Source organism: Myotis daubentonii, chromosome 3 (assembly GCF_963259705.1).
Source record: "Myotis daubentonii chromosome 3, mMyoDau2.1, whole genome shotgun sequence".
Classification (NCBI taxonomy): domain Eukaryota; kingdom Metazoa; phylum Chordata; class Mammalia; order Chiroptera; family Vespertilionidae; genus Myotis; species Myotis daubentonii.
The window spans coordinates 198,073,960-198,101,324 of record NC_081842.1 but is presented as its reverse complement, the minus strand read 5'-3'; the positions used below and the strand labels follow the sequence as shown (position 1 = coordinate 198,101,324).

Below are 27,365 nucleotides of genomic sequence, written 5' to 3'. Positions count from 1 at the left end.
CAAAGGTTAGGGCGTTTCTTATCTCCATTCCAGGGAGTAAAGATTATGTAGCTTTTGCATGATTGTTTGTAGTTAAAGTGATTAATTACCCGCCTGGCACTTAGTTAAGGGGTTTTATTCCCTCCCTAACTTCAGGGGAAAATCCCTACCTGGGGAAACAACCTTTCTCAGAGGTGACCTTGGTTAAAACACATAGTGCCAAGAAGGTGAGCAAACATATTAAGAACCGTATGCCATATATGCCAGGTCCCTTGAAACAGCAAGGATGGACCGGCTCCCGGCAGCTATGTACAGTTTCTTCTTGATTCTTGGTTGAAATTCACCTATATCTAACATCTACGCCTTGGACATTGTTCTGCTCTCTGGGGCAATCCAGAATAAACATTTATTTGTTTGTCTTATCTGTGACAAATCCTCAAGTCACTTCCAGGCCTTCTCTTTAACTGTTCTTTGTGAGATCATTACTTCTCTTATTCATTACCCCAAACACCTACTCTTGTGCTAGGATCTTCAAAAGCACCTTACTACTGATTATTGCTTTATTATGTGGGTTCCCTTCCTCTGAATGCACCCACCTCTGGAGATCTGGGGTCTATATTTCTATTAATAGAGCCATGTGACCTTTGGCTCACAGTGAAGTAAAACCTCTATGTAGCTTTCACATAAGCCAGGACTTCATTGTTGTTTATCTTAGTTTACTTTTTGATTTTGGATTTTCTCCTATTTGCTCTATCAAACAATCAAACAATCAAACAAGCAGCCGTACAGAGACACTTAAAAAAAATTAACCACAATCTCCCTGCCCTCTCATATCAATTGTTACCTTTTTTATTCCTATGCAGTCCTTGTCCCTATAAGACCTACTTTACATGGTTGTCATAAATATGGGGACATAATTTTTCATTCTGCTTTTTTCACTGAAAACATCATAAACATCTTCCTGTAGTACTAAATAATGCCTTTATAATTTTAAATGGCTGCATAAATCCACTAGGTACATATACCATAATTTCCCTAGTAATTCCCCTATTGTTGGACATTTTTACAGTTTCCCATTTTTCGTCATTATAAATAATGCTGAAATCAACACTTTCATGCTATAACTTTCTCCTTCTGTTGACTTATATTCCCAGGAGGGAAATTACTGGGTCAAATGACATGAGCATTTTATGTCTCGATACATGTGATCCAGCTCAATTCCCAAAGGACTGCTTTGCATCGCCACCAGACTGTGTGGCTGCCTGTTTCTCTGCAACAGCTCCAGCATTCGATCAGGGCCTCCCAAGGGTCTTCCAGCTAACTGACCAGGGATGAAATGTCCTCTTATTGTTTTAATTGGTATTACATTGATTATTAGCAAAGCCAAACAGCTTTCCTGCGTATTTACTCGCTGATTCTATTTCCTCTGGTGTGAGCTCCAGGAACCTTCCCTTACTTGGGTACCCGGTGGGCTGTTTGTGTAATATGGAGAGTAATCCTTTCCTGCCATATCTGGTACAACAGCATTCAAGTCAGTTTTTCTTTCCCTTCTGCATGGTTTTTATTGTACAGAACTTTTGCATTTGAATATAGTCAGATTCGTGCATCTTTTTTGTTGTTAGATTCTTTAAAGTTCAATGATAAGCACTGCTCTCTATTATAGTGGAATGTTTAATCTGGATTCAATAGTCCCAGCTGTGTGAAATTCTTTTATTCCTTTTTGCAGACACAAGTCAAACCGCCTAGGTTTAAACCCACATTCTACCTCTTACTAGCTGTGTGACTTCAAGTAAGTTACTTAATCCATCTGTGCCTCATCAGTAACATGGGGATCATAACAGTGCCTACCTCATAGGAATGTTGTGAAGATTACATGTTAAAACGCAAGGCACTATGAAGAGCACCTGGCGCCTGGTAAGAGCTAACACAAGGCCGGCTTTCATTGTAATTCTTACAGTCATTGTCCAACGTGCTGGCCCACTTGACTCTCTGTGCCTCTTCCTTTCTATGGGGTCAGGGAGGTGGGAGGAGCGAGCTGAGAGAACTGTGTGGGACTTATTTTGAGAGGCAGCACAGAGTGGGAAGAGGTGGACTTTGGAACCAAACAGACTTTCACACTGTGCATGACCCTTAGGTGCCATATAACCTCAAATAGATAACCTCTCTGAGCCTCAACTTCCTCATCTGTAAAATGGGGTTCTAAGCTTGCTCAGGAGGCAGTGATGTGCCGGTGTCTGAGGCTCCCAGTCCCTGCCAGGCTTGCCGAAGGTGCTCAACCAGCGCTGGCTCCTTTGCTTTCCTCGCCTCAGGGGCTCCGGGCTTATGATCCATGGTTTGTATGAGGACACGGGACTGCGGACAACTCCTGTTGTCTAATGTCATCGTTTCAAGGGGAAGGAGTGAGAAGTAACCTGTCCACCACCCGATCTCCAAATCAGAACCTGCCACTAAGGCAGGAAGTACTTTTCTCTCCTGCTGTCACAATGAAATGTCAATGGTTCCAACCCTCAATCATCCACACTGATAAAGGGAAGGGCTGGAAAGAATAATTCAAAACAGTGGCTAATCACCCCCAAATGATCAATTAATGGGAAGAGGAACATTCAATCTGGTATTTCTGTTTGTTCTCCCCACTCATGCTCAGCTCATGGGGTGGGAGATAAGTCACCCTGAGGAAGAAAGGTGTATGTACGCTGAATTTCCAGGACTTGAAGTCAGTGGAAGAATCTCTGACAGGGTTACCAGGTCATGAGGAGGGAGACAGCTGTGTGTCCAGCTGTAGCCACTGCCAGAGCAGGACTTAAAACAGCGGTTCTCAACCTGTGGGTCGAGACCCCTTTGGCAGTCGAACGACCCTTTCACAGGGGTCGCCTAAGACCATCCTGCATATCAGATATTTACATTACGATTCATAACAGTAGCAACGGAAATAATTTTATGGTTGGGTCACAACATGAGGAAATGTATTTAATGGGCCAGAAAGTTGAGAACCACTGACTTAAAAGCTGATCCTCCTACACCCCCAACCCCCACCCAAGTGGGAGGGATCACATTCAGATCCCCACCCAGTGGTGTTCTCATGCCTCTCAGAAGGGCTGGGAGTGGGTGGAGGTGGGCAGTAGCAGTGAGTACGTTTGGGTTCTATGAGCTCTCCTGACTGGGGCACAGAAGCCAGAGGGAGGTCAAGACTGGGGCATCCTGCAGCCTCCCAAGAAAAGGGCATTTATCAGATAAAGACCTGTGCTAATAGGTGTTAAATAGAGTTCAATGCAGAAAATTGAGAAGTAACGAGACTTAGAGCTGAAAGAATAAATTAAGGTGGTCACATGGCCAGCGTGAGCCACCACATGAATGCTGAAAAGAAGGAGCCCTGACAGTTGAGAGCCCTAGTTCTGAGAAGGGGTCAGACTGATGGACCCACCCCAAATGAGGCTGAGGGGCAGTCAAAAGCAATTAAGCAGTAACAATATTTCATCAGTTCTAAGGTGCACATTGTCTCATAATTTAATACCTCTGAAGTCAGGATGCGTCTTACAATCGATGGCATGTCATACTTTAATTGGCAGCATTTTTTCTCTCTTAGTGGTACATCAAATCAAGTGGTGTATCTTGTATAACTGAGGGCATCTTCGAGTCAATGAGAATATGGTCCCAGGGACCATGAGCCAATCTCTTTCCTTGTCTGGGTCTTTTACATTGGGTGAGATGATCACCTATCCACTTACTTACTGAATCATTATTTATTAAGCATCTACCATGTGTCAGATCCTGGGCTCAAACCCACCTGGTTGCTTTTTGAGCGTTTCTTCCACACCAGAAGCTATTAGGAACCCTTGACACATGTTGCCTTATTTGTTCCCAGCGATGATCCCACAGAGCAGAGAGTATTGTTATCATTGTCCTTCTGACAGGGAAGGTCACAGGAGGTTAAGTGACCTGCTCTAAGTCCCAGGCAGGCTGACTTGGGAGCTGACTCTCCCTTCGGGCCCTGAGCTGGTAATCGGTGTGCTGCTATGGGTTCCGGCCTGTCCAGAAACACGCACAGGAGTAGAGAAGCAAGAGATACACAGGTGACGCATGAGAAGGAAGGAGATATCAGGGAGCTAAGAGAGACTAAAGGAGTGCCGTGCACCGGGGCAGATGCCTTGATTTGGTTTAAGCAGACACTGGAAGAAATAAAAGGAAGGGTGGCAGGGTGGAGTGGGGAAGGTTCAGGAGAGGGGGCTCTGTGCATCTAAGGAATGAGCGGGGAGACAGTGGGGTCAGAAGACTGGATAAAGTCCAGAGTGGCTGGAGGAGGGAGGAGAGAGGAGGGAGGGGGAAAGGGAGGGATGATGCCCAGGGCTTCATGGCCAGGTTAAGGAGTTTATACTCCATCCTGGAAGCAATTAGAGGGTTTGAAGTGAAAGCTCTCCAAGATCCTTGCACCCAGCATCTAATGATTTACTGAATTGTGAGAGAAAGGCTCTGGAGCAAGGCCAGAGTTGTTCGGGTTGAGTACTGCAAAGGGAAGCCTATGCAGTGATGATGAGAACAAAAGCCCAGCCTATACTCCAACCACTAAGCCACGTGCTCACAGGGCTATGACCCCTCAGAGTGACCACTTATGCTAATTTGCACAAAAGCCCAGTAAGAACTAGCAGGGACCCAGGTTAGGAGAGGCAAGCACTAGCTACTATTGTGGTGTCCCTACTGTGTGTCTACTGTGTGTCAAGGCCTAGACTATGGTGCCCTGGTGAAGGAAAACAAAATGGGTGACACTCTTTGTTCTTGGAGGGCCACAGGGCTTGAGCAAAGGTTTTGTCATGGGAAAGAATTTTTTTCACTCCCACAAAACACATCAGGCCTTATTATAATAGCTTCCTTTTACTGAATGCCTATGTGCCAAATGGCATGCTAGGTGCTTCTCATACCTTACCACTAATGCTGACATATCCCACTGCCCAAAGGAGGAAGCCGGAAGGTTCAGTGTCTCGCCCAAGCTCACACAGCAGGAACGTGGCAGAGCTCATACCTAATCTGCACAGACCCAACTAGGCAGCACAGCGACTTTCTCCTCGTCACGGGGGAATTGGAATTTATTGAATACAGACTCTGTGCCAGGCATTTTCCATGCATTAACTCTTTTAGTCCTCATTACAGCCCATTGAGGTGGGAGTTACACTTTCTCTTCTGGTAAAAAAACAACAAAAAAGCATCTCAGGGAGATTGGGAGACTTGCCCAATGCTCATAGCTAGCCCAGGCTTAACCCACCTTTTCCCAACCCCTGCTCCTCCATTCTTACTCCTCTCCCACTATTTTAGGTCTCAGAGCTCCTTGTAGGTAGATGCCACTTCTTCATTCCTATTCCTCAAGGTCTGCTTTGGGACCTGACATAGAGCAGGTATGCAGCATATATTTGGGTTTTTTTTGTTTTTTTAAATATATTTTATTGAGTTTTTACAGAGAGGAAAGGAGAGAGATAGAGAGTTGCCGGGGTCCAATCCCAGCGGGTCCAGGGGTCCCCAAAGGCATGGACGGAGTCGGCGAAGAAGGAATGACACGGGGACAGCGTTCAGTTGATCAGCAGCCTAGCCAGGATCTCCAGCCCGGATCTCCAGAGAGGTTCTGCTTCGGATCTCCAGCGAGGTTCTGTAGCCATGTTCTCTCGCTAGGTTCTCCAGCCAGGTTCTGTCCAGGCTCTCCAGTCAGGTTCAGTGTCCAGGTTCCAGTCAGGTTCTCCTGCCAATCTCTGTAGTCAGGTTCAGTCCAGGATCCCTTGCCATGTTCTCCCGCTAGGCTCTGTCTCTAGGCTCCGAGGCCAGTCCCGGTCCAGGATCCTCTGGCATGCTCTCACCAGCGAAGTTCTTCTGTCTCTAGGCTCCGTGTAGGTTCTGTCTTCTGAATTCTGTCTCCTGAGTTCTGAGAGTTTCTGTCTTGTTACAACTGTATTTATACCAGTTGATTCAATCCTATCAATCTCTATTACAAAGGTTAGGGCGTTTCTTATCTCCATTCCAGGGAGAAAAGATTATGTAGTTTAAGCATGATTGTTCGTAGTTAAAGGGATTAATTACCCGCCTGGCACTTAGTTGAGGGGTTTTATTCCCTCCCTAACTTCAGGGGAAAATCCCTACCTGGGGATTCAACCTTTCTCGGAGAGGTGACTTTGGTTAAAACACAGCGCCAAGAAGGTGAGCAAACATATTAAGAAAAGTATGCCATATATGCCAGGTCCCTTGAAACAGCAAGGATGGACCGGCTCCCGGCAGAGAGTTAGAAACATCGATGAGAGAGAAACATCAACCAGCTGCCTCCTGCACACCCCCCACTGGGGATGTGCCTGCAACCAAGGTACATGCCCTTGACCGGAATCGAACCTGGGACCTTTCAGTCCGCAGGCCGACGCTCTATCCACTGAGCCAAACCGGTTTCGGCATATTTGTTGAGTGAATGAATGAACGAACGAACGGACGAACGAACAGGGACAGAGAAGTAAATTAGATGTATACCTTACCTGCAGGTAATCTAGCAACCTGAAAATGCCCCTTCCCCTTCATCACTATATCTTTGGACACCCCAATGTGAGGAAGTTCAGGACACTAGAGTTTGTATGATATCATCTTCAAGGTATGCTAATGCCCTTCCCCAAAGGGGGAAATATCGCTATGCATGATGAACTGTTTGTGGGATTACTGAAGACGTGATATGAAATTCATCCTGATTCCCCACTTACTGAGAAGTGCTGCCCAATTTGTCTCAAATGTCACATCTCTATGTATTAATCTTCTACTCCACAGTACTGATTAAGAGGAATATTCGGCAACTCCCAAGGCAGAGCCATGGAAATGGAGCAAGCTCACTCAGGAAGTGCACACCATCCCTCCTGGGCAGAGGAAATGAACGTTCATCACCTCCCGCCCTTGAGGAGGTCTTGCCAGGCCTGCTGTTCTGGCCCGCAGTGGCCTGAATGGTGCAAATTGCATATTCAGTATATATATAGTCGAATAGCTTCCATTAGCCCAGTTTTGAGATGACTGCATAATGTCCCAGAATTGGGGAACTCTTTCAGAGTGAGGAAATTATCTGAGGCTGAAACCAGGAAAAGGAATCAGCAGGTCTAATTCCAGGAAGGAATGAGTCAGAAGGGATCCATTTCTGGGCTCCGATTTCCCTGTTTGCACAGGGGTGTGACCACCTTCAACCCTGCTTCCACCTGCAGAAGCCAGGAAATGACACTCGTCCTGAAGCTCCCTCCAAGCCTGCCTCTTCTGGTAGAGCAACAACGGGGTGCTCCATTTTCGTCTGTCTGTCCCTCACAGATATGTCTGTCTGACCCTGTTGCACCATGCTGTGGTTCTTGCACACAGATGACATCACTGACCTTCCACAGGTGGCGAAAGCACGCCAAGGCGTTCTTCCAGAAGTGACATTGAATTGGGCTCTTCATCCTTCCCTGGCCCCTTCCTCTTGGGGAATGTGGGGAAATATGGAGAGAGGAGACAAATTGTGATTGAAAATAAGGCTTGGATGAAGAATCAGGGAATGCATACAGTAGGTGCTCAACAAACATTAGCTTAATTAATGAAAGAATCTCTACCACAAAGTTTATGTGTGATGTCTAGGCTGTTTTTCAGGTGGACGAGGGGATCAAGGGTGGGCTTCAAGGCATCTACACTAATAAAAGAGAAAAATGGTAATTGGCGTACGACGATACTCTTTTCATTGGCTAATCAGGGCTATATGCAAATTAACTGCCAACTAAGATTGGCAGTTAACTGCCAACAAGATGGCGGTTAATTTGCATATGTAGGCACAATGCAGGGAGGCGAAAGGGAAAGCAGGAAGAAGCCCCCTGCCACTGACAGTGATCGGAAACCCAGCCATCGGAAATACAAGCCCCCCAGCCATGATCGGAAAATCAGGCGCCTTTGCCGCCCTGGCCAGTGATAGCAGGAAGTAGGGGTGGAGCCAGCGATGGGAGCTGGGCAAGGTCGAAGCTGGCAGTCCCAGGAGCTAGGGGTCCCTTGCCTGGGCCTAAAGCGAAGCTCACGATCGCGGGGCCGCTGCAGCTGTGGGTCCCTGCTGCCCGGGCCGGACACCTCAGCCAGAGGCGTCAGGCCTGGGCAAGGGGCCGATCCTGCGATTGGAGGGTGATGGGGGTCAACACCTGAGGGCTCCCAGTATGTGAGAGGGGGCAAGCTGGGCTGAGGGACACTCCCCCCGCCCCCAACACCCAGTGCACGAATTTCGTGCACCGGGCCCCTAGTCTGAATTATATGAAAAAATATGGAAAAGTGTTGTTAATTTGTATGTGCATGCATGTGTATGTGTGTGTGTGTCTGTTTGGAAAGACAAAGTCTACGGCCTACTGAGCGTGTTACTGGCATCTTTAGCTCTAACGCCATCATCTCTCTAATACAGAGAAGAGGCATGAAAATACTGTGCCCGGCCTTGACCTCATCAGTTCCCATCCACCAGGTGACAGGGCCTGAGACTCATCCCCATCAGACAGGTACTCTCTCTGGCAGTGCTGGGCTCCTGGATATGGAGAATCCTCTGGTCCTTCCCCCAAGAAGCCAAAGCCCATTTGTAAGACTAGACACACCATGAAAAACTGGGGCGCGGATCTGATGCAAACTCGGGAGCCGGGGGGGGGGGGAGGGGGGGAGGCGCTGGCAGTGGGGCTGGGAGTGGGACCTGTGGACTTGATGTATCTTTCCTTCCATCTCCTGAAGAATCTCAGTTAAGTAAGGTCAGGATGAGGGTGACTTCATTAACTGGGTGACATTTATAGAGCCTGATAGTTCGCCAGGCCCTGTCACCGAGCACGTCATGTGAACCCGTGTGTTCTCTTCTTTGGTTGTCACAACTCCTCTATGAAGTACTATTTTCCTGATTTTACATATGTGGAGGCCAGAGCTCAGGGAAATAAAATAACCCGCCCAATATCCCACAGCAAGTGAGTGACAAAGATGGGACTGGATGCCAGATATGTTTGAACTCAGAACCTGAGGTCTTCATCACTGCATTCTGCCACCTCTCCCCTGATGGTTACCAGGGAGTTTGCAAAAATAAGATTCTTCATTCTTCTAGATTCTATGTGGATAGAGTATGTGAACTAGAACAGGTCTGATGTTTAAGGAAGCCCCATGTATTCTGAAAGTAAGATGCCAAGATGACAGATTTAGCTAAACAGAAATACCTGTTTTTAGATGTAGATGATTCAATAGATCTAACTGACCGAGACCAGCACTCAGAGATGGGTTTCTCCTTCACGAACATGTCAGAGTAAGGGCTCAAGGGTAATGCTGCTAAAATGCAAAGGTGCAACCAGGATTAGGCATGAAAAACCTGCCGGGACTCTTAATATAATTGAGATTTTTCTGATCTGCTTTTAATTCTTGTTTACCTGCTGATCAGTATGGAATAGACAAAAACAATTCCATACAACCTTTGAGAGCTGTGTGTGGGGAAGGGGAAGCCTAGGGGATAGGGTGGGAGAAATCATGTCCAAACAGCAGCAAGAAACCTCAGGAGAGGCACAAGGAGGGCAAATTGGGGAATAATAGGCTTCCACACACTCAAAGAGAGAAACAGAAGGACACACAGTGAGCGATAATAAGTCAGAGACACAAAGACACTCATGGAAACCAAGACAAACACTAGTGAATTCCAAAGGAATTTAAAAGTGAAATGGAACAGAAAAAACCCTCTGAAATAATAAGATGGACATTTAAATGACTATTTATCTGATCTTGGCATAGAAAAGACCTTTCCAAGCATGACACCAAAGGTAAAATAAAAATTAGAAAGTTTTAAATTACTGAAATAAAAATTAAAACTGCTGCACATCAAAAGGAAACTCATAACATTAATATCCTTAATATGCAAAACCACTTACAAAAAAAGATAAGAAAAAAATCCCAAACCTGAAAAGAAAAGTAGGCAGAGGCAGAGACAATTTACAAAATGATATACAAATGGCCAGTAAGTGATGACAGGTGCTCAACCTTCTCTATCATCAAAGAGATGCAAATTATAATCACAAATGAGGCTGTATTTTTCACCCACTTTAATCAATGAAACTGATTTGAAGCTCACCAACATACAATGTAGGCCAAGTGCGGGAAATGGGCCCTCTTGTGCGCTGTTGGTGGACGTGTGCATCAGTGTAACTGTTCTAAAGACGCTGTGCAATTATGTATTAAAACATAAAATTCTACACCATCTTCGACCCAGCAACTGCACTTCCAAGAATTTATTCTAAGAAGATAATTAGGTGAGGGTTTAAGTTGTATGTACAAGGGTATTCTTCACCTAAATGTCCACAGAAGATGACTGGTTAAATAAGTATGGTATATGCAAACCACAACGGCTATCTCCCTGATAGTCATTAGGAAGGACAAATCAGGACTACTTTTATTAACACAGAAAAATGTCGGCCTCATTAATCAGATTACAGAACTGCACACACAGCATAACCCCAAGTGCACACGGATCTGCCCATGCACGTGTGTGTGTGTGTGTGTGTGTGTGTGTGTGTGTGTGTGTACAAAGAGCTGTCTAGATGTGCACTCCCTGGAAGGGCAGAGGTGTGGCCAGTCCCTCTGTAGTAGATGGGCAGCCCCAGCTGGGCAAGCAGGAAGCGGCAGATCTGGGAGTCAGGAGGAGGGATGAGTAGAGTGAGGGCTCCTGGCGAATCAATACTGAGAATGAGGTTGCCAAATCTAGCAAATAAAAATACAGGATGCTCAGTTAAATTTAAATTTCAAGCCCTAACCGGTTTGGCTCAGTGGATAGAGCATTGGCCTACGGACTCAAGGGTCCCAGGTTCAATTCCGGTCAAGGGCATGTACCTGGGTTGCGGGCACATCCCCAGTAGGAGGTGTGCAGGAGGCAGCTGATCGATGTTTCTCTCTCATCGATGTTTCTGGCTCTCTATCCCTCTCCCTTCCTCTCTGTAAACAATCAATAAAATATATATAAAAAAAATTTAAATTTCAAATGAACAATAGATAATTTCTTTAGTATAAGTATGTCCCAGCTAATATTGGGGATATACTTATACAAAAAAAATCAAATTTTAAAAATTTGATTAAAAATTCAAATGAACTGGGCATCCTATACTTTCTCCAGCAATCTGAACTGAGAAGCTCTGGAACACACCTCTTGCTGCCTCCCTGGAATAACCCAGGCCAGCCTGTGTCATTCCCTGCCGCCGACTTAGCTCCGGTTTACCGACCTGTGAAATGTAGTCACCAATACTCCAGGAGTTTTGCAGGAGCACAGGGTAAGAGAACAGTGTAGTCTTTAGCACCAGAAAAGCCATTTCTGTCCATTAAGTAGCCTTAAGCTGAACACAAAACTCCTGAGTCCCAGCTTGTACATCTGTAAGATGAAGATAGCGACATTCGTCCACCAGGCTGTCGTGGGGATTAAATGTTCAGTGCCTGGCATATAGTTAGTGCTTAATACAAGCTGACCCCTTTCCCCCGAGTCCACAGCTGCAGCCCATGCTCTTGCTCCCTGGGATTGCAAATCAAGCATCTCCTATCTTCTTGGGATTTGATGACTGGCCTTTTTGATCTTCCCTTGGAAGCAGCAGCAGCTATGAGCTGACACTCTTCGCCCGACTTCACCTTTCTCTAAAAACCCAGTAGCAGTCAGTTCCTTATCTGCACTTTTCACTCTCCTGAACAGAGTGGAGGAGGAACAAACTCGCTTTGATAGCAGACTATCAGGGATGTCAGCCAATGGAGGTCACTGAATGCAGGGCCTGGTGTCATTTTGAAATGGGTACGGGGACTTCCTGAATACAGACTCTAAGGAAGCTGTCCTGAGGGGACAGCACAGGTCAGTAGGGGGCCCTTTCTATGCAGCCTGTCTGCCTGCCTGTCTGTTTGCTGCTGTTCAGCACAAATGATGAAGGCGAACTCTGCAATGGAAGACAGGGATGACTTCCTTCCTTGAGAGCCACATCTTCATAGTCCTTTTGACTACTGACTCTTGCTTGTGCCCCCACAATAAGGCCCAGAGAGGTGTTAAAAATCTGCCCAAGGTCAGTTATAAGCTCAAGAAGCTAGTGTTTATCAGCCAATTCCCAAATATGGGATTGTCTGGAAAGTCCAGTAATAGCAAGGGCCCAGGCCACCACTGTGGGTGCATGTACCTTGAGCAATATTCTCAGCGGTGGCTGCCCCCTTGGTTCCTCCCACCTTCCCTCCTCGCCCCTCTTCTTCGGCTGTTCCAAAAGTCAGTGCAACTCCCACTTTTCCAGATGCACATACTACCCCCTGGTCCAGTCCTAAGGCAGATCCATGTGGCTTGGTGATAACCCCAGCCTTGGCTTCTCTGCACCTGACCCCGCAGTCAGCAGACATCTGCTGATCAGCACACAGACAGTAGCCACACAGACTGCAGAGTTGGCAGAAACCAGGGACTCCCTCAGCGATAGCAACCTGTTTGCACCGTCCAGGGCTTGACAGGGCCCTGCCTGCAAGGCTTTGTCAACTTAGTGCCAATGACTTAGAGAGCTGACACCATCATGTGGCTGATGTAGGCAGGCCCTTGCTTCTGCCCTTGGTCCTCCTGTGGAACGCTGAGCATTCTCCTGACTGGGCTGCCTCTGAGGGTGCCAGGCAGGTGGGAGGAAGGACCCATGGGTTTCTATTTTATTCTAATGGCTTGCAGCCTTGTTTGAAACTCAAACCCTTTGTGAATCTGATGGAAGTTCTGGCTCAGCTCTGTGCAGTCAAACTTTTTGTAATGATAGAAATGCTCTCTGTCTGTGCTGTCTACTAGGGCAGCCGCAAGCCACATGTGGCTACTGAGCACTTGCTATGAGGCCAGTATGACTGAGAAACTGAACTTTAAATTGTATTTAATTTTGATTAGTTTAAATGTAAATAGCCTTGTGTGGCTAATGGCTACTGTGTTTCATAGCACAGCACTCATAAAGGGCCAGAGCAAATATTTTAGATTTTGCAGGCCATATGGTCTCTGTGGCAATAACTCAACTCTGAAGTTGTAATCCATGCAAACAGTCACAGACAATATGTCAACAAATGGGCTTGTCTGGGTTCTAATAAAAGTTTATTTACAAAAAGGAGCCAGCGGCTGGATGAAGCCCTGAGGGAGGGAGGAGGCCTAGTTTGTTGATCCGTCTTCTAGACCCTTCCTAGGAAAAAATACATACATCCTTATACCTTCAGAATTTTGCCTCTAGTTACAAGGAGTCTGCAAACCTTGATGCCCAACTACAGACCCTGCCCATGAAGGGCCCTGTGACTGTAACATCAGAATGGCTCTGCCCAATGAGAAGTGTTGGCACTGTTCCCGGGTGGGGTCAGTGAGGTCAGCAAGTAAATAGGACTCTTTTTTCTTAAAGTCTCATGAGAGCCCAGACCTCAGACAAATATCTCCAAGGAATGTTGAAGGCAGTCACCATGAGGGCCCAGTGGTGCCCCTGAGCACACAGGATCGCTGCAGGTACGTACGACCCTGATGTCACTGCCTCATTTCCCCAGCCTTCCCCAAACACAGCCCACCTCCCCAAGGCCAACATACTGTGGATGGAGCTCAAGGTCGGAGAGCTTGCAAGAAGCTCCTGCAAGCTCCTGAAGAGGTCTCCCTTAGGAAGGAAGTTGTAGCTCAAACTTTGGAGAGAACTGGTTTGGATTCAGGGCCAGAGGTTCAGGGTAAAGATGTAACCAGGATGACCAAGATTACAGGTTTGATATTGGGGGGAACTAGTTGTTTTTAAAGGGAAACTGAGCTATCTCAGGACACCTCCCTTTAAAGGCACATAGGTTTTTTCAGGAGCCCTCAGTTAAAGGCCTGTGGAAGTTTCTCTGGAGCCTCCTCAGGAAGCTTTAATGAAAAAATAACAGACCTACTGGAAGCCCTCAATTGCTCTGGTTAAAGTATCAAACTCTGTCCCCCACAGCACCAGGGGCGGATTGAGCCAAGAAGCGAAGATATGCCCTCTTTCAGTGGTATATTTCTGCCAAGACAAAGGTGGGATCTATTTCTATATTGCTATAGAATACAGATGCTATTCAAGAAAGCATCACTACTTTTTTCAAATGATGAGAGAAAGTTTATCTAGACAGTGACAGAGGTAGTAGAAGTGAGCTGGCTGGGCTGCACAGGCGCAGGAAACAAGTTACAGAGGCAGAAAAAGGCCCTTGGAGCTCAGGAGCGAGAAAGGCGAAGGTAAGGGGCCTCAGGGGATAAGACAGAGGAGGGGAAAGCGAGGGCGCGCTCAGAGAGGTAGAGTGAGCCAGCATCACTTATTTTTCAAGTTCTTGGAGGCAAGAGAAAGAAAGCTTTAGGATATCTGGCATGCTTTACTAGGGTATTATGTCATAACTGTTATTAATTATCATTAACAGTCTTAAAATAAGCCCATTAATGATCTCAACACGAAATAGCAGTGTGGGTCTTAGCCAAGAGCAGCATAATTACCTATTAATGAAATGTAAATTTCCCAGGGAAATGACAGAGATCCAGAAGTACCACCTTCTGAACTAACATAATAAAGTTAATAATAATAATAGTGTATAATCTGAAGATATTAGTGTTAATTTGAATGCTAACACCATATTTAAACAGGCTGAGAGAAGTGGAAATTATTTGCATAACTCAAACCAAGAAACCCTAATCCATGCTATTAAGGAGAAAGTAGCAATTGTTCTTCTCTGAATGATATAAAACTGACTCTTTGCCATCACTATATTTAGCAGAAATTTATTTTTTATTTTTTTTTAAATATATTTTTATTGATTTTTTTTTACAGAGAGGACGGGAGAGGGATAGAGAGTTAGAAACATCGATGAGAGAGAAACATCGATTCAGCTGCCTCCTGCACACTCCCTACTGGGGATGTGCCCTCAACCAAGGTACATGCCCTTGACCAGAATTGAACCTGGGACGCTTGAGTCTGCAGGCCGACGCTCTATCCATTGAGCCAAACCGGTTAGGGTGAGCAGAAATTTTTTCCTGTAACTTACTTTATTGCTTTTACTTAGGGTTTATATCGCTCTTATTTCCAAAACCAAGCTGAAGTACCTTATACAATTAAGCCCAATAGAAAATAGAATTAAAAAAAAATAAAAACATAAGAAAACCCAGTTAAGGGGACAGAGAAGTAGACATTACCAGGCCCTCAGGACAAACCATTGCCACTGGGCTCTTGATTTCAATTCTCAGCTTCCTAGAAACACAGCTGGGAATTGAAGTAACTGAGTTACTGGTCAGTACCAGCCTTGGCGGACAGGCGCAAGCTCTGAATCAGAAGCAGCCCTTCCGGCAGCCAGGAGCACCACAGCTCTGCCTGTGGCTATTCCACGTCCGAGGAGCACCTACCTTCATAGCTGGCGCGGAAGCCCTGCGCACTGACTGCGTAGTCACTGATGAGATGCAGAGAGAGGGTGGTGGCCGCGCTGACGATGGTGGCTGGCAGCTGAAAGCCTGTGAGCCTGAAAGACAAAGAGGTGCAATTTAGGGAGGATGACCCCCTTGGGAACTGTGCATCCAGTAAGCACTTATTGAGCACCTGTTGGATGCACAATGCTGACGGAGGCACAGGGAGGAACACAAAAGAAGCCAAACACCAGTCATATATACAAGATGTTCAAAGAGAAAATAGCGATGGAAACCAGGGGTCTTCTGCCACAGAAACATGAGGGACTACTCCCCTGAAACCATGGGCTGTCTCTGACCTGGAGGCCTCCTTTGTCTCTTCTCTCTTCTCCTCTTTGGCTGTATTCTCCCTGTCTCCTCCCTTTCTGGCTGAGGTCTTTTTAGGCTCTGGGTAGATTTCACCACAAATGCACAATAATTGCCAATAGACTATATTTTTTCACAAATTGAGAAAGATACATCCAACTCTAAGTAGTAGAATGTTGATGCTTCTTTTCATACACCTTATTCTTTAAAATGAATAAGGCTACTGCTTTTATAGAAATGATAAGTGCTGATTATTTTTAAAAGATGAAAGCAGAATAGAAAAACCCAGTGCAATCTAGAAATGATCATCCTTGACAGCTGGCACAGAAAGAGATGGAAGGATCAATAGATGGGATCAGAGTCAATGCAATAATTTCATACAAATGGGATCATACTGTACTAGCTTTTAAAATTAAAATGCTTAATTTTTTTACCTTCAAGTAAAGAAAAAGAAATGGGTGAAGTGGACGGAATTATTGAACCTGAGGTAATGTGTTTAGCACAAGAGAATAATTTTTAAAAGGTTCTTCTAATGGTAAAGAGATAAAATAAAGAAGCTTTCAATGAATGCTTGGGGACATATTTTAGGAAAAAAGCTGTCCACTGCTGGGTGTTCCACATGTGTTGACCCCCATAGGTGACCTGATTGTGAACACAGGTGGTAGAGAGATGGCAGTTTCCTGTCTATCTGTGTCCTTTGTTCCCTATGTTAGGCTCACCCTGCCTCCCCTGACCCCCAACAGGGCTGGGAGGGAATTCAAGGTTTACTCTTACCCCCATTCTTAAGTAGGTTAGGGTATTTGTGGTGTTCCTGGTTCCCTCTCTATACCTCCATTGCTATGTAATATTTGGATGCCCAGATGTCCCCTGGAGAGCATAAGTACTGGGTTCAACAACTCATATTAATGCCCACTGTGCTAGATGAAGCCCTTGTCTTTCCCACCATCCTAATCTTATAAGACTCGTATTAATACAGAATAGATTTGAGGGAAACAGAAGAAAAAGTGATCAAACTGTGAAATGGGTGATCCAATAAGTCTCAAGGTCATCTTCTCTTCAGGTATAACAACATCCAGCAAAGGATCCCTACCTCACACCATGTTCTCTCCCTTTCCCTGTCTCTGTCTCCCTCACTTTCTCACACGGGTCAAAACTTACACTTAAAACAATGAAACCATACATATTAGAAGGAAATACACTATTTTTTTAAAATCATATTACACTAGAGAAGGTCTTTCTAGCAGTGACATATTTAGATGACTTCTTTGGTTGCTACCTGCTCATCATTCTTCTGGGAAGCTGTTGTTTCATGGGGTCCTGACAGGTACCCCACCTGCTCACGAGCCACAGAATTGGGCAAACAGCCAATAGTGGCATATCACTCATCTTTATGGACTGGCTCAAGGCAAGAAGAAGACGGAAGAGGGCATACCATCCAGATAGGGTCATTCTGAGTCCTTCCATGGGATATGACATACAGACTCGAGAAGTCTTTTAGTTTTGGATTCTAAATCATTAGAATGAAAGGCTGGGGCTGCCAGCAGCCTTTTTATCATTACACAGAGCCTATCTGCTTTAGAAAAAATGATATCCCACATAGACATAGACAAAGCTGAACAGTGAGAAGAGGTGAGACACAGAGACCTGATGGCACACTATTCAGATGCCTGATTCAGCCGTGCAGAGATCTATCTCTACAGTGCCCAGTTACATAAGCCAACATCTTTCCTTCCTTCCCTCCCTCCCTCCCTTCCCTCCTTCCTTCCTGTCCTTCCTTCCCACCTTCCTTCCTTCTTTCCTTTTTTTGTTCAAGCTAGTTTGATTTGAGTTCTATCTCTTGAAATTGACTGAGTACTATTAATAAAGCATGAAACCCCAGAGGCTTTAAAGGAAAATACTGATTTCATTATGTGAAAATTAAAAGCATGTATGGTGAGCAAAAGAAACTGTAAAAGAACATAATAAAGAGAAAGGGCAAATTTGGAAGATTATATATTATATATGATAGGAAGAGGGTTAGTATTCATAATCTATAAAGAACACTTATAAATCAATATGAAAAAGATACACAGGTAAGAGAAAAAAGGGCAAAGGTACAAATAAAAACATAAAGATATCCATCTAATTAATATAAAACTATGAAAACTAAATTCACAGGACTCATTTTTTATCTACTAGACTGGAAAATTTCCAGGGCTAAGAACAACAGAGTCTGTAGTTATCAAAAGAATGCTAAGGCTCGGTCAGAGTGGCTCAGTTGGTTGAATGTTGTCCTGTGCACTATTTGATTCCGGGTCAGGGCACATATCTGGATTGTGGGTTCGATCCCTAGTCAGAGCACATATGGAAGGCAACCTATCAATGTTTCTCACACTGAATGTTTCTCCCTATCCCTCTGTTCCTTCCTCACTTTAACAATGCCTTCAAATGAAGATTTTTTAAAAGGATAATAAGGAAATGTGAAAAATTACACACATACATTTGACAGCTTAGATGAGACTGACCAGTTTTATGTAAAGCATGAACTACCATTACTTCCCCATATGAAATAGATAATTAGAGTAGCACTAGACCAGCGGTTCTCAACCTGTGGGTCGCGAGCCCTTTGGCGGTCGAACGACCCTTTCACAGGGGTCACCTAAGCCCATCCTGCATATCAGATATTTACACTATGATTCATAACAGTAGCAACATTACAGTTATGAAGTAGCAACGAAAATAATTTTATGGTTGGGTCACAACATGAGGAACTGTATTTAAAGGGCCAGAAGGTTGAGAACCACTGCACTAGACTATTAAGGAAATTGACTTCATAATTTAAAATTCACCTTCCCTAAAATACACAGGCCCAGATGGTTTCCCTACAGAATTCTATCAAATGTATAAAGAAAAATTCACAACAATTCTACTCAATCTCTTCCAGAAAATAGAGGAAGAACACTTTCCAGGTGCATTTGATGAGAACACTGTTAACCTAATACCAAAACCAAAGATTGTACGAGTAAAGAAAATTAAAGACCAATATCCTACATAAATATAAACAAAAATCCTTAACAAAATAATGGCACTGAGGATTCATCAATATATAAAAATAATTATTCACTATGGCCAAGTGGGGATTATTCTAAGGATGAAAGGCTGGTTTAATATTTAAAAATAAATCAATGTAATTCATCATATTAACAGGCCAAAAGTAAAAAAAAAAATCACATGACCACATCAATTGATATAGAAAAAGCACTTGACAAAACTCAATATTCACTCATGATTTAAAAAAAAAAAAAAAACTCTCAGAAAACTAAGACTAGAGGGGAACTTCTTCAACTTGATAAACAAAACCTACAAAACCCTATAGCTAATATTGCAGTTAAAGGTGAAAGACTTTTTCCCGAAGATTGAAAATGAGGCAAGGATCCAACAATCCTATTAGAAAAATCAGCAAAAGACACAAAGAGACATTTTACTAAAGAAGATAGAGGCTGGCAAATAAATGCATGAAAAACATTCAACATCATTAACCATTTGGGCAATGCAAAGTAAGGCCAGGATGAGGTATTACCACATATTAGAAGAGATAAAATAGAAAGTGACAACACCAATTGCTGGCAACAATAAGGAGCAACTGGATCTTTCATACATTGCTGGTAGAATGTAAAATGGCCCAGACACTTAGAAACAGGAAGTTTCTTTTAAAAAGAAGTTTACACATACACTAACACTACAACTCAGCAATCACACTCCTGGCCATTTTCCCCCAAAGAAATGAAAACTGTGTACACACAAAAACCTGCCCTTGATTGTTCATAGTAGGCTTTTTTCTTTTTTGCTAATAGCCAAAACCCGAAATGACAAAAATGTCCTACAATAATAGGCGAATGACTAAACAAACTGAGGTACATCCATACCATGAAATATTACTCAGCAATAAAAAGGAATGGGTTATCGATACATATAACAGTTGGGATGCATCTCAAGGGCATTATGCTGAGTGAAAAAAAAGCTCATCTCAAAAGAATGACATACCAGATGATTCCACTTACATAACCTCTTTGAAATGACATTAAGAGACGGAAGACAAACTCGTGGTTGCCAGGGGTTGGAGGCAGTGAGAAAAGGGAAGTGGAGTGACGAGTGACTAGAAAGGAATGGCACCAGAGAGATGATGACAGTACAGTTCTGTATCTTGACTGCAGTGGTGGTGACATGAATCAGCTCACTGATAAAATGACATGGACATACACACACACACTGCACCAATGTTACTTTCCTGGTTTTGATACTGTACTATAGTGACAGGTGTACCCACTGGGGGAAACTAGGAGAGTACATCGAACCACTCTGAACTTAAAACTTTCTGTGAATCTATAATTATTTCAAAATTAAAAGTTTAAAAAATGATATATGTGGCCTACACCGTGTTTCTATTGTACAGCTCCTCAGTCCTCCATTAGATCTCACCTTAACTCAGTCTACCTAGTTTGAGCCTTGAGCTCCCATTTGGTCCTTGCCGGGCCCTTCCCTTCAGCAGCCTCCTGTTCATTCCAACCCCTACAGTGCCCCCCACACACAAACACACACACATCTACAGCATTGGCTGGTTCCTAGGAAATGGACTGACCACCAGAACCAGAACCCTGGCCTCTAGGCCACCACTCACCTGTCTCTCAGCTTCCTTTTGACTTGTCTATGTAGCAGACACCTTTCCCCAACCTCCAGATATTCATGTCCGCTGATGACATGCCTCCAGTGGGTCCTAGCATTAAAATACCAAACCGTCTCCAATGGGGCCAGACCTCTATCTGGATCTGATCTCTAGACCCCATCCTAGCCAACCTTGGTGCTCTCTACCTCCAAATGGGCCTAATCCATGGCAGCTGCAACTTGCTTCTCCCCCATGTCCACCAGAATATGCCCTTGGGTGCCCTTCCTGGACCCTCAGTCTGGAGTGTGGCTTTTCCTTCAACAGCATACAGCTTCCTAGAGGAATCTCACCCCTCACCAAGGCTTCTCCCATGAAGTCATCTCTGGGATGACATTCTTCCCACTGAGTAGAACTTGTTGATTTTATTCCCCTAGTTAGTTCCACAACATTTTTGAGCTACCATTGAAGATTTCTAAACTCTAGTTTCTTGGTACTATATTTACACAAGCTGTGAAGAGCTAATATACACTGTCAACAAACAATTACGTTTTTATCACTTGCAATATATGGAATTGCGGCTTACTAGCCATTTTCTCTAATCAGATATTTACCACCGCTCTGCTATTTCCCAGGCTTGGCAGATAAATTCTGACATGGAGGCTTCCTCAAAGGCACTAAAGCTGGAGGGGGTGTGAAAGCTTGATCTCGCCATCTGGGTACTTGAATCATCATTCCCCCCGTTGTTGCACTGACAACTCTCTCTTCCCTCATCCATACGTTATCACTGAATCAATTTCAGACAAGCTGATGACCCACAAGTCAGAGGAGTTATCACGTTTGCGTGTCAGAGAATGAGCAAATAAAACTTTCAGGCCAGCCCATCTTTTATCTGACAAGTCTATTTACCATATTGAAATGAGTGAGATATCCTTCAATAATAGAATCCAGGCTTATTAGGGAAATGGGTTAAAATGATGGCAAAAAGGCAAGAGCCCGGTGCTGCTGTTGGTTATCTGATGAATCTAAAAGGTGCAGAGAAGAGCTTTTACAAACAGGTGCCCTGGCCACAGATGTAAACTAATACCCATCTTCCACTTTATCACGGCTGTTGTCTTTCCCACGTCCTCCAGAAACTTCCCTTTGCTCCTTCCCCTGTGCCTAGAGTAACCTAGGGTCTTGGAAACTGGGTAAGTCCAGGACCCCGAACTTCTCACTCTCCCAGTTCAGAATCCATCAATGGCTTCCACTGTTCTTAGGATTAGGCCAACATTCCTAATGAGTGCACAAAGCCTGCATGACCCGACCCTTCCGGATTCTCTGCCCTCTGTCCCGCTGGGCTGCAGCTCCTCCAGCGCTCCCGTCTTCTTTGGTCAAAGGCAGGGGCAAGGGTCGGCCCAGAGTGCAAATAAGGAATTTGTGAGGAATCTGAAAACAGTAATAAAATGGACCTGTAAGTCCACTTCTTATTATCACCATGATTCTGCACTCCAAGAATGTCTGATAAAATACTCTTCCTCGCCTTTCTCCCTGTCCTCCTCCTTGGTAGGCTGCTGGCTTCAGTTACTTCAATTTGCCACCCCACCCCCATCCTCAGGGTCTTTGCACATGCTGCTTCCTTTTCAGGACACTTTCTCACATCCCCTCCACTTGTTTGTCTAATTGACTCCTTCTCATCGTTCAAATCTCATTGCAAATGTCTCAACAGTATTTTCAGAAAGATATGTCCTAGACCATCCAGACCAGTCTATTCATTTTGCATTCTCACAAGTCCCTGTGGAAGTCACTGGTGCTCATGGATCTCCAGCTTTCCTTCCAGGCACAGGTGGAATGGCACCTCCTCCTTCTTGCTGAGGTCAGGCACTGGCTTGCCAAGGATATGTGGGTGGCAGTGAAGTGTGCCATTTCTGGCAGGGAGCCTCGAGGAGCCTGTGCACCTTATGCTGAATTCCCCGGCTTCAGTAAACCTGGGTCTCTGTCAGCGGGGTCCCTGAGTGATCCACTAGGCAAGTGGTTCTCAACCTTCCTAATGCCGCGACCCTTTAATACAGTTCCCCATGTTGTGACCCGACCATAAAATTATTTTCATTGCTACTTCATAACTGTAATTTTACTACTGTTATAAATCGTGATGTAAATATGTGATATGCAGGGTGTATTTTCAGGGGTTCCGGCCCACATTTTGTTGTTCTTAACCCTCACTCGAAGATATTTTTCCATTGATTTTTTTAGAGAGAGTGGAAAGGAGGGGGAGAGACAGAGAAACATCCATGCGAGAGAGACACATCGATTGGCTGTCTCCCGCATGCACCCTGACAAGGGCCTGGAATTAAGCCTGTAACCAAGGTACCTGCCATTGGCCTGAATTGAACCCGGGGCCCTTCGGTCCAAGGGCTGATGCTGTATCCGCTGAGCCAAACCAGCTAGGGCACAAACCTCTTTTGAACATGTAATATTACAAGAAATAAAATTTTGGTGAGTAAGCCACTGAGATTGGAGTGGTGTTTATTACCTGTGTTTTAAAATGTAGATTTTAGTCCTAGCTGGATTGGCTCAGTGCATAGAGCATTGGCCTGCAAACGAAGGGTTCCAGGTTTGATGTTGGTCAAGGGCACATGCCTGGGTTGCCGGCTTGATGCCCCACTGGGGGCATGCGCAAGGCAGCCAATTTATGATTCTCTCTCATCACTCATGTTTCTATCTCTCTCCCTTTCCCTTCCTCTCTGAAATCAATAACAATAAATATAAAAATAAATACATCTATCTGTATATATAAAAGACTAAGTGACCAACCAACCAACCGTTTGACCAATCGCTATGATGCACACTGACCACCAGGGGGCAGACGCTCAACGCAGGAGCTGCCCCCTGGTGGTCAGTGCACTCCCATAGTGGGAGCACCACTTAGCTGACTGATGGGTGCCAGATGCTGGGCTCACTTCTGGCGAGTGCCCATGCAGCAGCGCTACCGAGAGGTGCAGGGGCAGGTGCAGCGGGGCCGAGATGAGCGGGAGCAGTGTGGTGCCTGGCCTGGGCTCCTCCTGGGCTGCCTGCCACTTCGTGCACTACATTCCTTGGAGGCTGTCAGACTGCCGGTTTCGGCCTGATCCCCACATGCCTGAACCGGCAGTCCAACATCCCCCGAGGAGTCCCAGATTGCGAGAGGGCACAGGCCAGGCTAAGGGACCCCACCAGTGCATGAATCGATGCACGAATCCGTGTACCGGGCCTCTAGCACATAAATAAATAAATAAAATATAGATTTTATGGTGAGGCCAATAGATGAGAAGACAATTGCCATGGAAAAGATTTCTACTTGCAGTTGCCAAGAGGAGGGGACAAGCCAGGACACCCAAAACCACATGGGTTAGCACTAGGGTAATTCAGGAGGTGGGTATGAGCCTTTACTCAGATTTTCTAAGGGGAAGGAAAGGGTGAGGGAAGGTGAACAGGCTGGTGGGTTTAGGATTGACTAGTTGGAATAATTTCAGAGGGCTCCAGGGTATAGGGACTACCCTTAGTTGTCTGGCTCCAGGCCCTGGGCTGATTAGGGCAAGGGGATAGTAGCTCAATAAGTGAAGATCAGTAAAGGAGGTAGGTGAGCTCTGGATTGGCTGATTTGCATATGAAATGCGCCCCCCGCCCCCATGCCCGAATCCTTTGCTATCTCTAAGAATTAGCTAACCCTGGGAGGGGCTATCTCTCCTGGTTCAGCAAGGGTCCCAGATGTCATAGATCAGAAAATACAGAAAAGGAAAACGTGATTAATACACACAGCATGACATGGCCTATCCTGGCAAACGCCTTTTTTCTTTGTTAGCATTCATCATATTCCTAATGAGATGTTTACCAGGGTAAATATATTTATTATTTTTGTGATTGCTTTCTGAAGGTCCACTGACAACTCCATGAATGCAGTGGCTGTGGGGTGGGGCCCTCCTGACTGGGAACACTTCTCTTATAAGAGCTACTAGAGAGTTTGCATCCCCTCTGCAATCCACCCAGTAAAGATATAACGAGAAGTTGGCAGTCTGCAACCCAGAAACACAGAAGACAGTTCCCCCGATCCCCACCCCTCTGGCACCCTGATTTTGAACTCTGAGCCTCCAGAACTATGGGCAATAAATCACTGTGTTTATAAGTCACCCAAGCCACAGAATTTTTGTTACAGCAGCCCAAACTGATGAAGATAAATGCAGGATGAATGAATGAATGAATGGATATTCCACTATTGGAGAGTGGACAGAAAAGGCTTGATGTCCTTTGAAAGACCAGTTTAGGAGGTTGGCCCTTGCTGGCATCTGAGAATGTGAATTTCAGGGAACCCCACCCTTTCCTGAACTGAAGAAAGCGGCCTAAGGTATTTGTACAAACATTTGTACAAACACTGAACACCTGCTTTCCCTCTGGGGTTCTGGAGCACTGATACATGTCAGGCAGAGGTGCCTGTGTAATATGCCCCAATGACAACCCCAGGCACTGAGTCTCCAATGAGCTTCCCTGCATGGCAGCATTCCACATTGTGGGGGGAGCAAGCACATCCTGTGACCCCACTGGGACAGGACTACTGAAAGCTCGTGCCTGGTTGCCCCCACATGTCATCCCATGCATAGCTTTCCTTTGCTGTTTGGCTCTGTATCCTTTCACTGTCATAAATCACAGCCATGAGTGCAATTGTACGCTGAGTCCTGTGAGTCCTCCCAGCGAATCACTGAATCTGAGGGTGGCTGTGAGGAACCCAACACGGGTGACAAATGAACACAATCAGATTCTTCTGAAAAGTACAAATATTAGCCTGTTCTCCAAAGGATATTCTAGGGTGCTTATTGGTTAAACATAACTGAGAAATACTGTGTTAACAAGGTCAAAAAAGAAATTGTCAGAAAATAAAACATAAAGTGTTTATGGGGGCTTTTAATAAGCTAATAAACTTCCAAGGCAGGAATAGATTATATAACAGCTCCCCAACCCATTTTATCATATGTCCTTTTATTTTTAGAGCAGCGTATGGGCTGGGGTTCTGAAGAACCTTCTTTGGGAAATAACATGCCCAGCGAAGGCAGGTCACAGAGCTCAGGCTACTGCTATGTTAGCCACGAGGCTGCTGACACTCCCAGTCTCAGAAGCCCTGAAACCCATGGCAACTAAAAGGCTTAGAAGATGGTCCCTGTGCTGCCCCACAGTCTGAAAATCCTTGTAATAAATCCCCATTTCTGAGGGTAATCCATGTATGTTTCTTCCTTTAGATCTTAAAGAGCTCAACTAATACAGAATTATCCAGGAATAAACAGTAATGTAGCAAATTGGACCTTTATTGAATGGCTCTCATTTAAGGCTCTTAGCACATCAAACAGTGATATTAAAAAAGACATGTCAATTGACCTTGGAAATAAAGGAGTCAATGTAAGCAACATTTGTCACACTGACAGGCTTGGCAAATAGTGTTTTGATTTGCCAGCAGCCCTACTCCAGACAGCAGCCACTAGTTAGATACATAAACCATTAAGCTAAAAACAGAACTGTCATTACAGGCAACATCTAGTAATTTGCAGGTAATTGATGGACATTAGTCATAATCACACACAATACAGAGAAACACACATACACCCTACAGACACATGTTTTCTCTGGTAATTCCCATTTGCATTTCATCAGGAGCTTCTAAAACTGGGAAAAGTTGGGCTTTCTGTGATTTCAAGTGAGTGTGTGTGTATATACACACACACACACACACACACACACACCCACACCCACATATATATATATATATATATATATATATATATATATATATATATATATATATATATATATATATATATATATATTAGAAGCCCAGTGAACAAAATTCATGCACTTGGGGTGGGGGGGGGGGTCTCTCTCAGTCCAGCCTGTGCCCTCTCGCAGTCCAGGACACTTCAGGGGATGCCTGACTGACAGCTTAGGCCTGCTCACTAGTGGGTCTAAGCCGTCAGTCAGACATCCTTAGCACTGCCACAGAGATGGGAGAGGCTCCTGCCACCACCGCTGCGCTTGCCAGCTGTGAGCCCAGCTTCTGGCTGCGCGGCCCTCCCTCTGGTGGAGCACACTAACCATCAGGGAACAGCTCCTACATTGAGCATCTGCCCCCTGGTGGTCAGTGCACATCACAGTGACCAACCATACTGCCATTTGGTCAATTTGCATATTGGCCTTTTATTATATAGGATATATATCATAAATTATTTTTCTGAGAGCATCCTGTGTGCTGGGATTCTATGGGACACTCTGGAAAATGAAATGCCAGAGAAGACAAGTCATAGAACTCGTGCTGTTGCTACATTGGTCACAAGATGACTGACATTCCTGGTCTCAGAAGGCCTGAAACCCCAGTAACCAAACACCTGTAGAGATGGTTCTCGTGCTGCCCTAAGAGCTCCACATGTACTTTTCAGGATGCATTGGGGCTTCAGAAGCAAGGTCTGGCGTCAACGCAGGCCCACCTGCTGAGGTCTAAAAATAGACAAGCAGCACTCTATGCTCAGAATACAAATCCTTTAGGCACACTCAGTCTGTCAACACCCAGGAGTATTAGAACTGCAGCAAGGAGTCCTGGGTATTCTCTCTTCACGTTCTATCCGAACAGTTCCCAAAACACGTTCCAAGGAACACTGTCCAGTGTTATGTTAGTAGACTTGCCTGAGAAAATGCACATATAATTTTGGGAAATGCTACATACAAAGTGGAACCATAGTTCCCAATCTAAGTACCACAGTGCCCTAGGATGCTATAAGGTACTTAGAAGAGGACTGAGGGATATTTTAAATTTTTAAGGTAATCTATGGTACTCAGTATCTGTTGGACACACAAAGTGTTAGCTGAAGGTAGTTGAGGTTCAGCATGAAGCTACGTTCTAGGAGATGATATGGTATTTTACAAAGCTGGGTGTTTGGTGGCTGGTATGATAAAAAGTGGCACTGTGTTTAAATCAGTGTGGAATAGGATTTGAGGGTGGTGACGTCCAACCTAAATCCAAAGTTTAAAAAGCTGTGCAGA

The 27,365-nt window shown here is 44.9% G+C and overlaps 1 protein-coding gene across 1 annotated transcript in view; it reads right to left on the bottom strand.

Annotated features, from left to right (window-relative positions):
- The window catches only part of CSMD2 (CUB and Sushi multiple domains 2), a 565,161-nt gene that overhangs the window by 435,373 nt on the left and 102,423 nt on the right, over positions 1 to 27,365 (bottom strand). Inside the window, exon 3 of the mRNA XM_059686241.1 lies at positions 15,329 to 15,441. Coding sequence (XP_059542224.1) covers positions 15,329 to 15,441 — 113 coding nt within the window. The remainder of the gene's footprint in view (positions 1 to 15,328; positions 15,442 to 27,365) is intronic.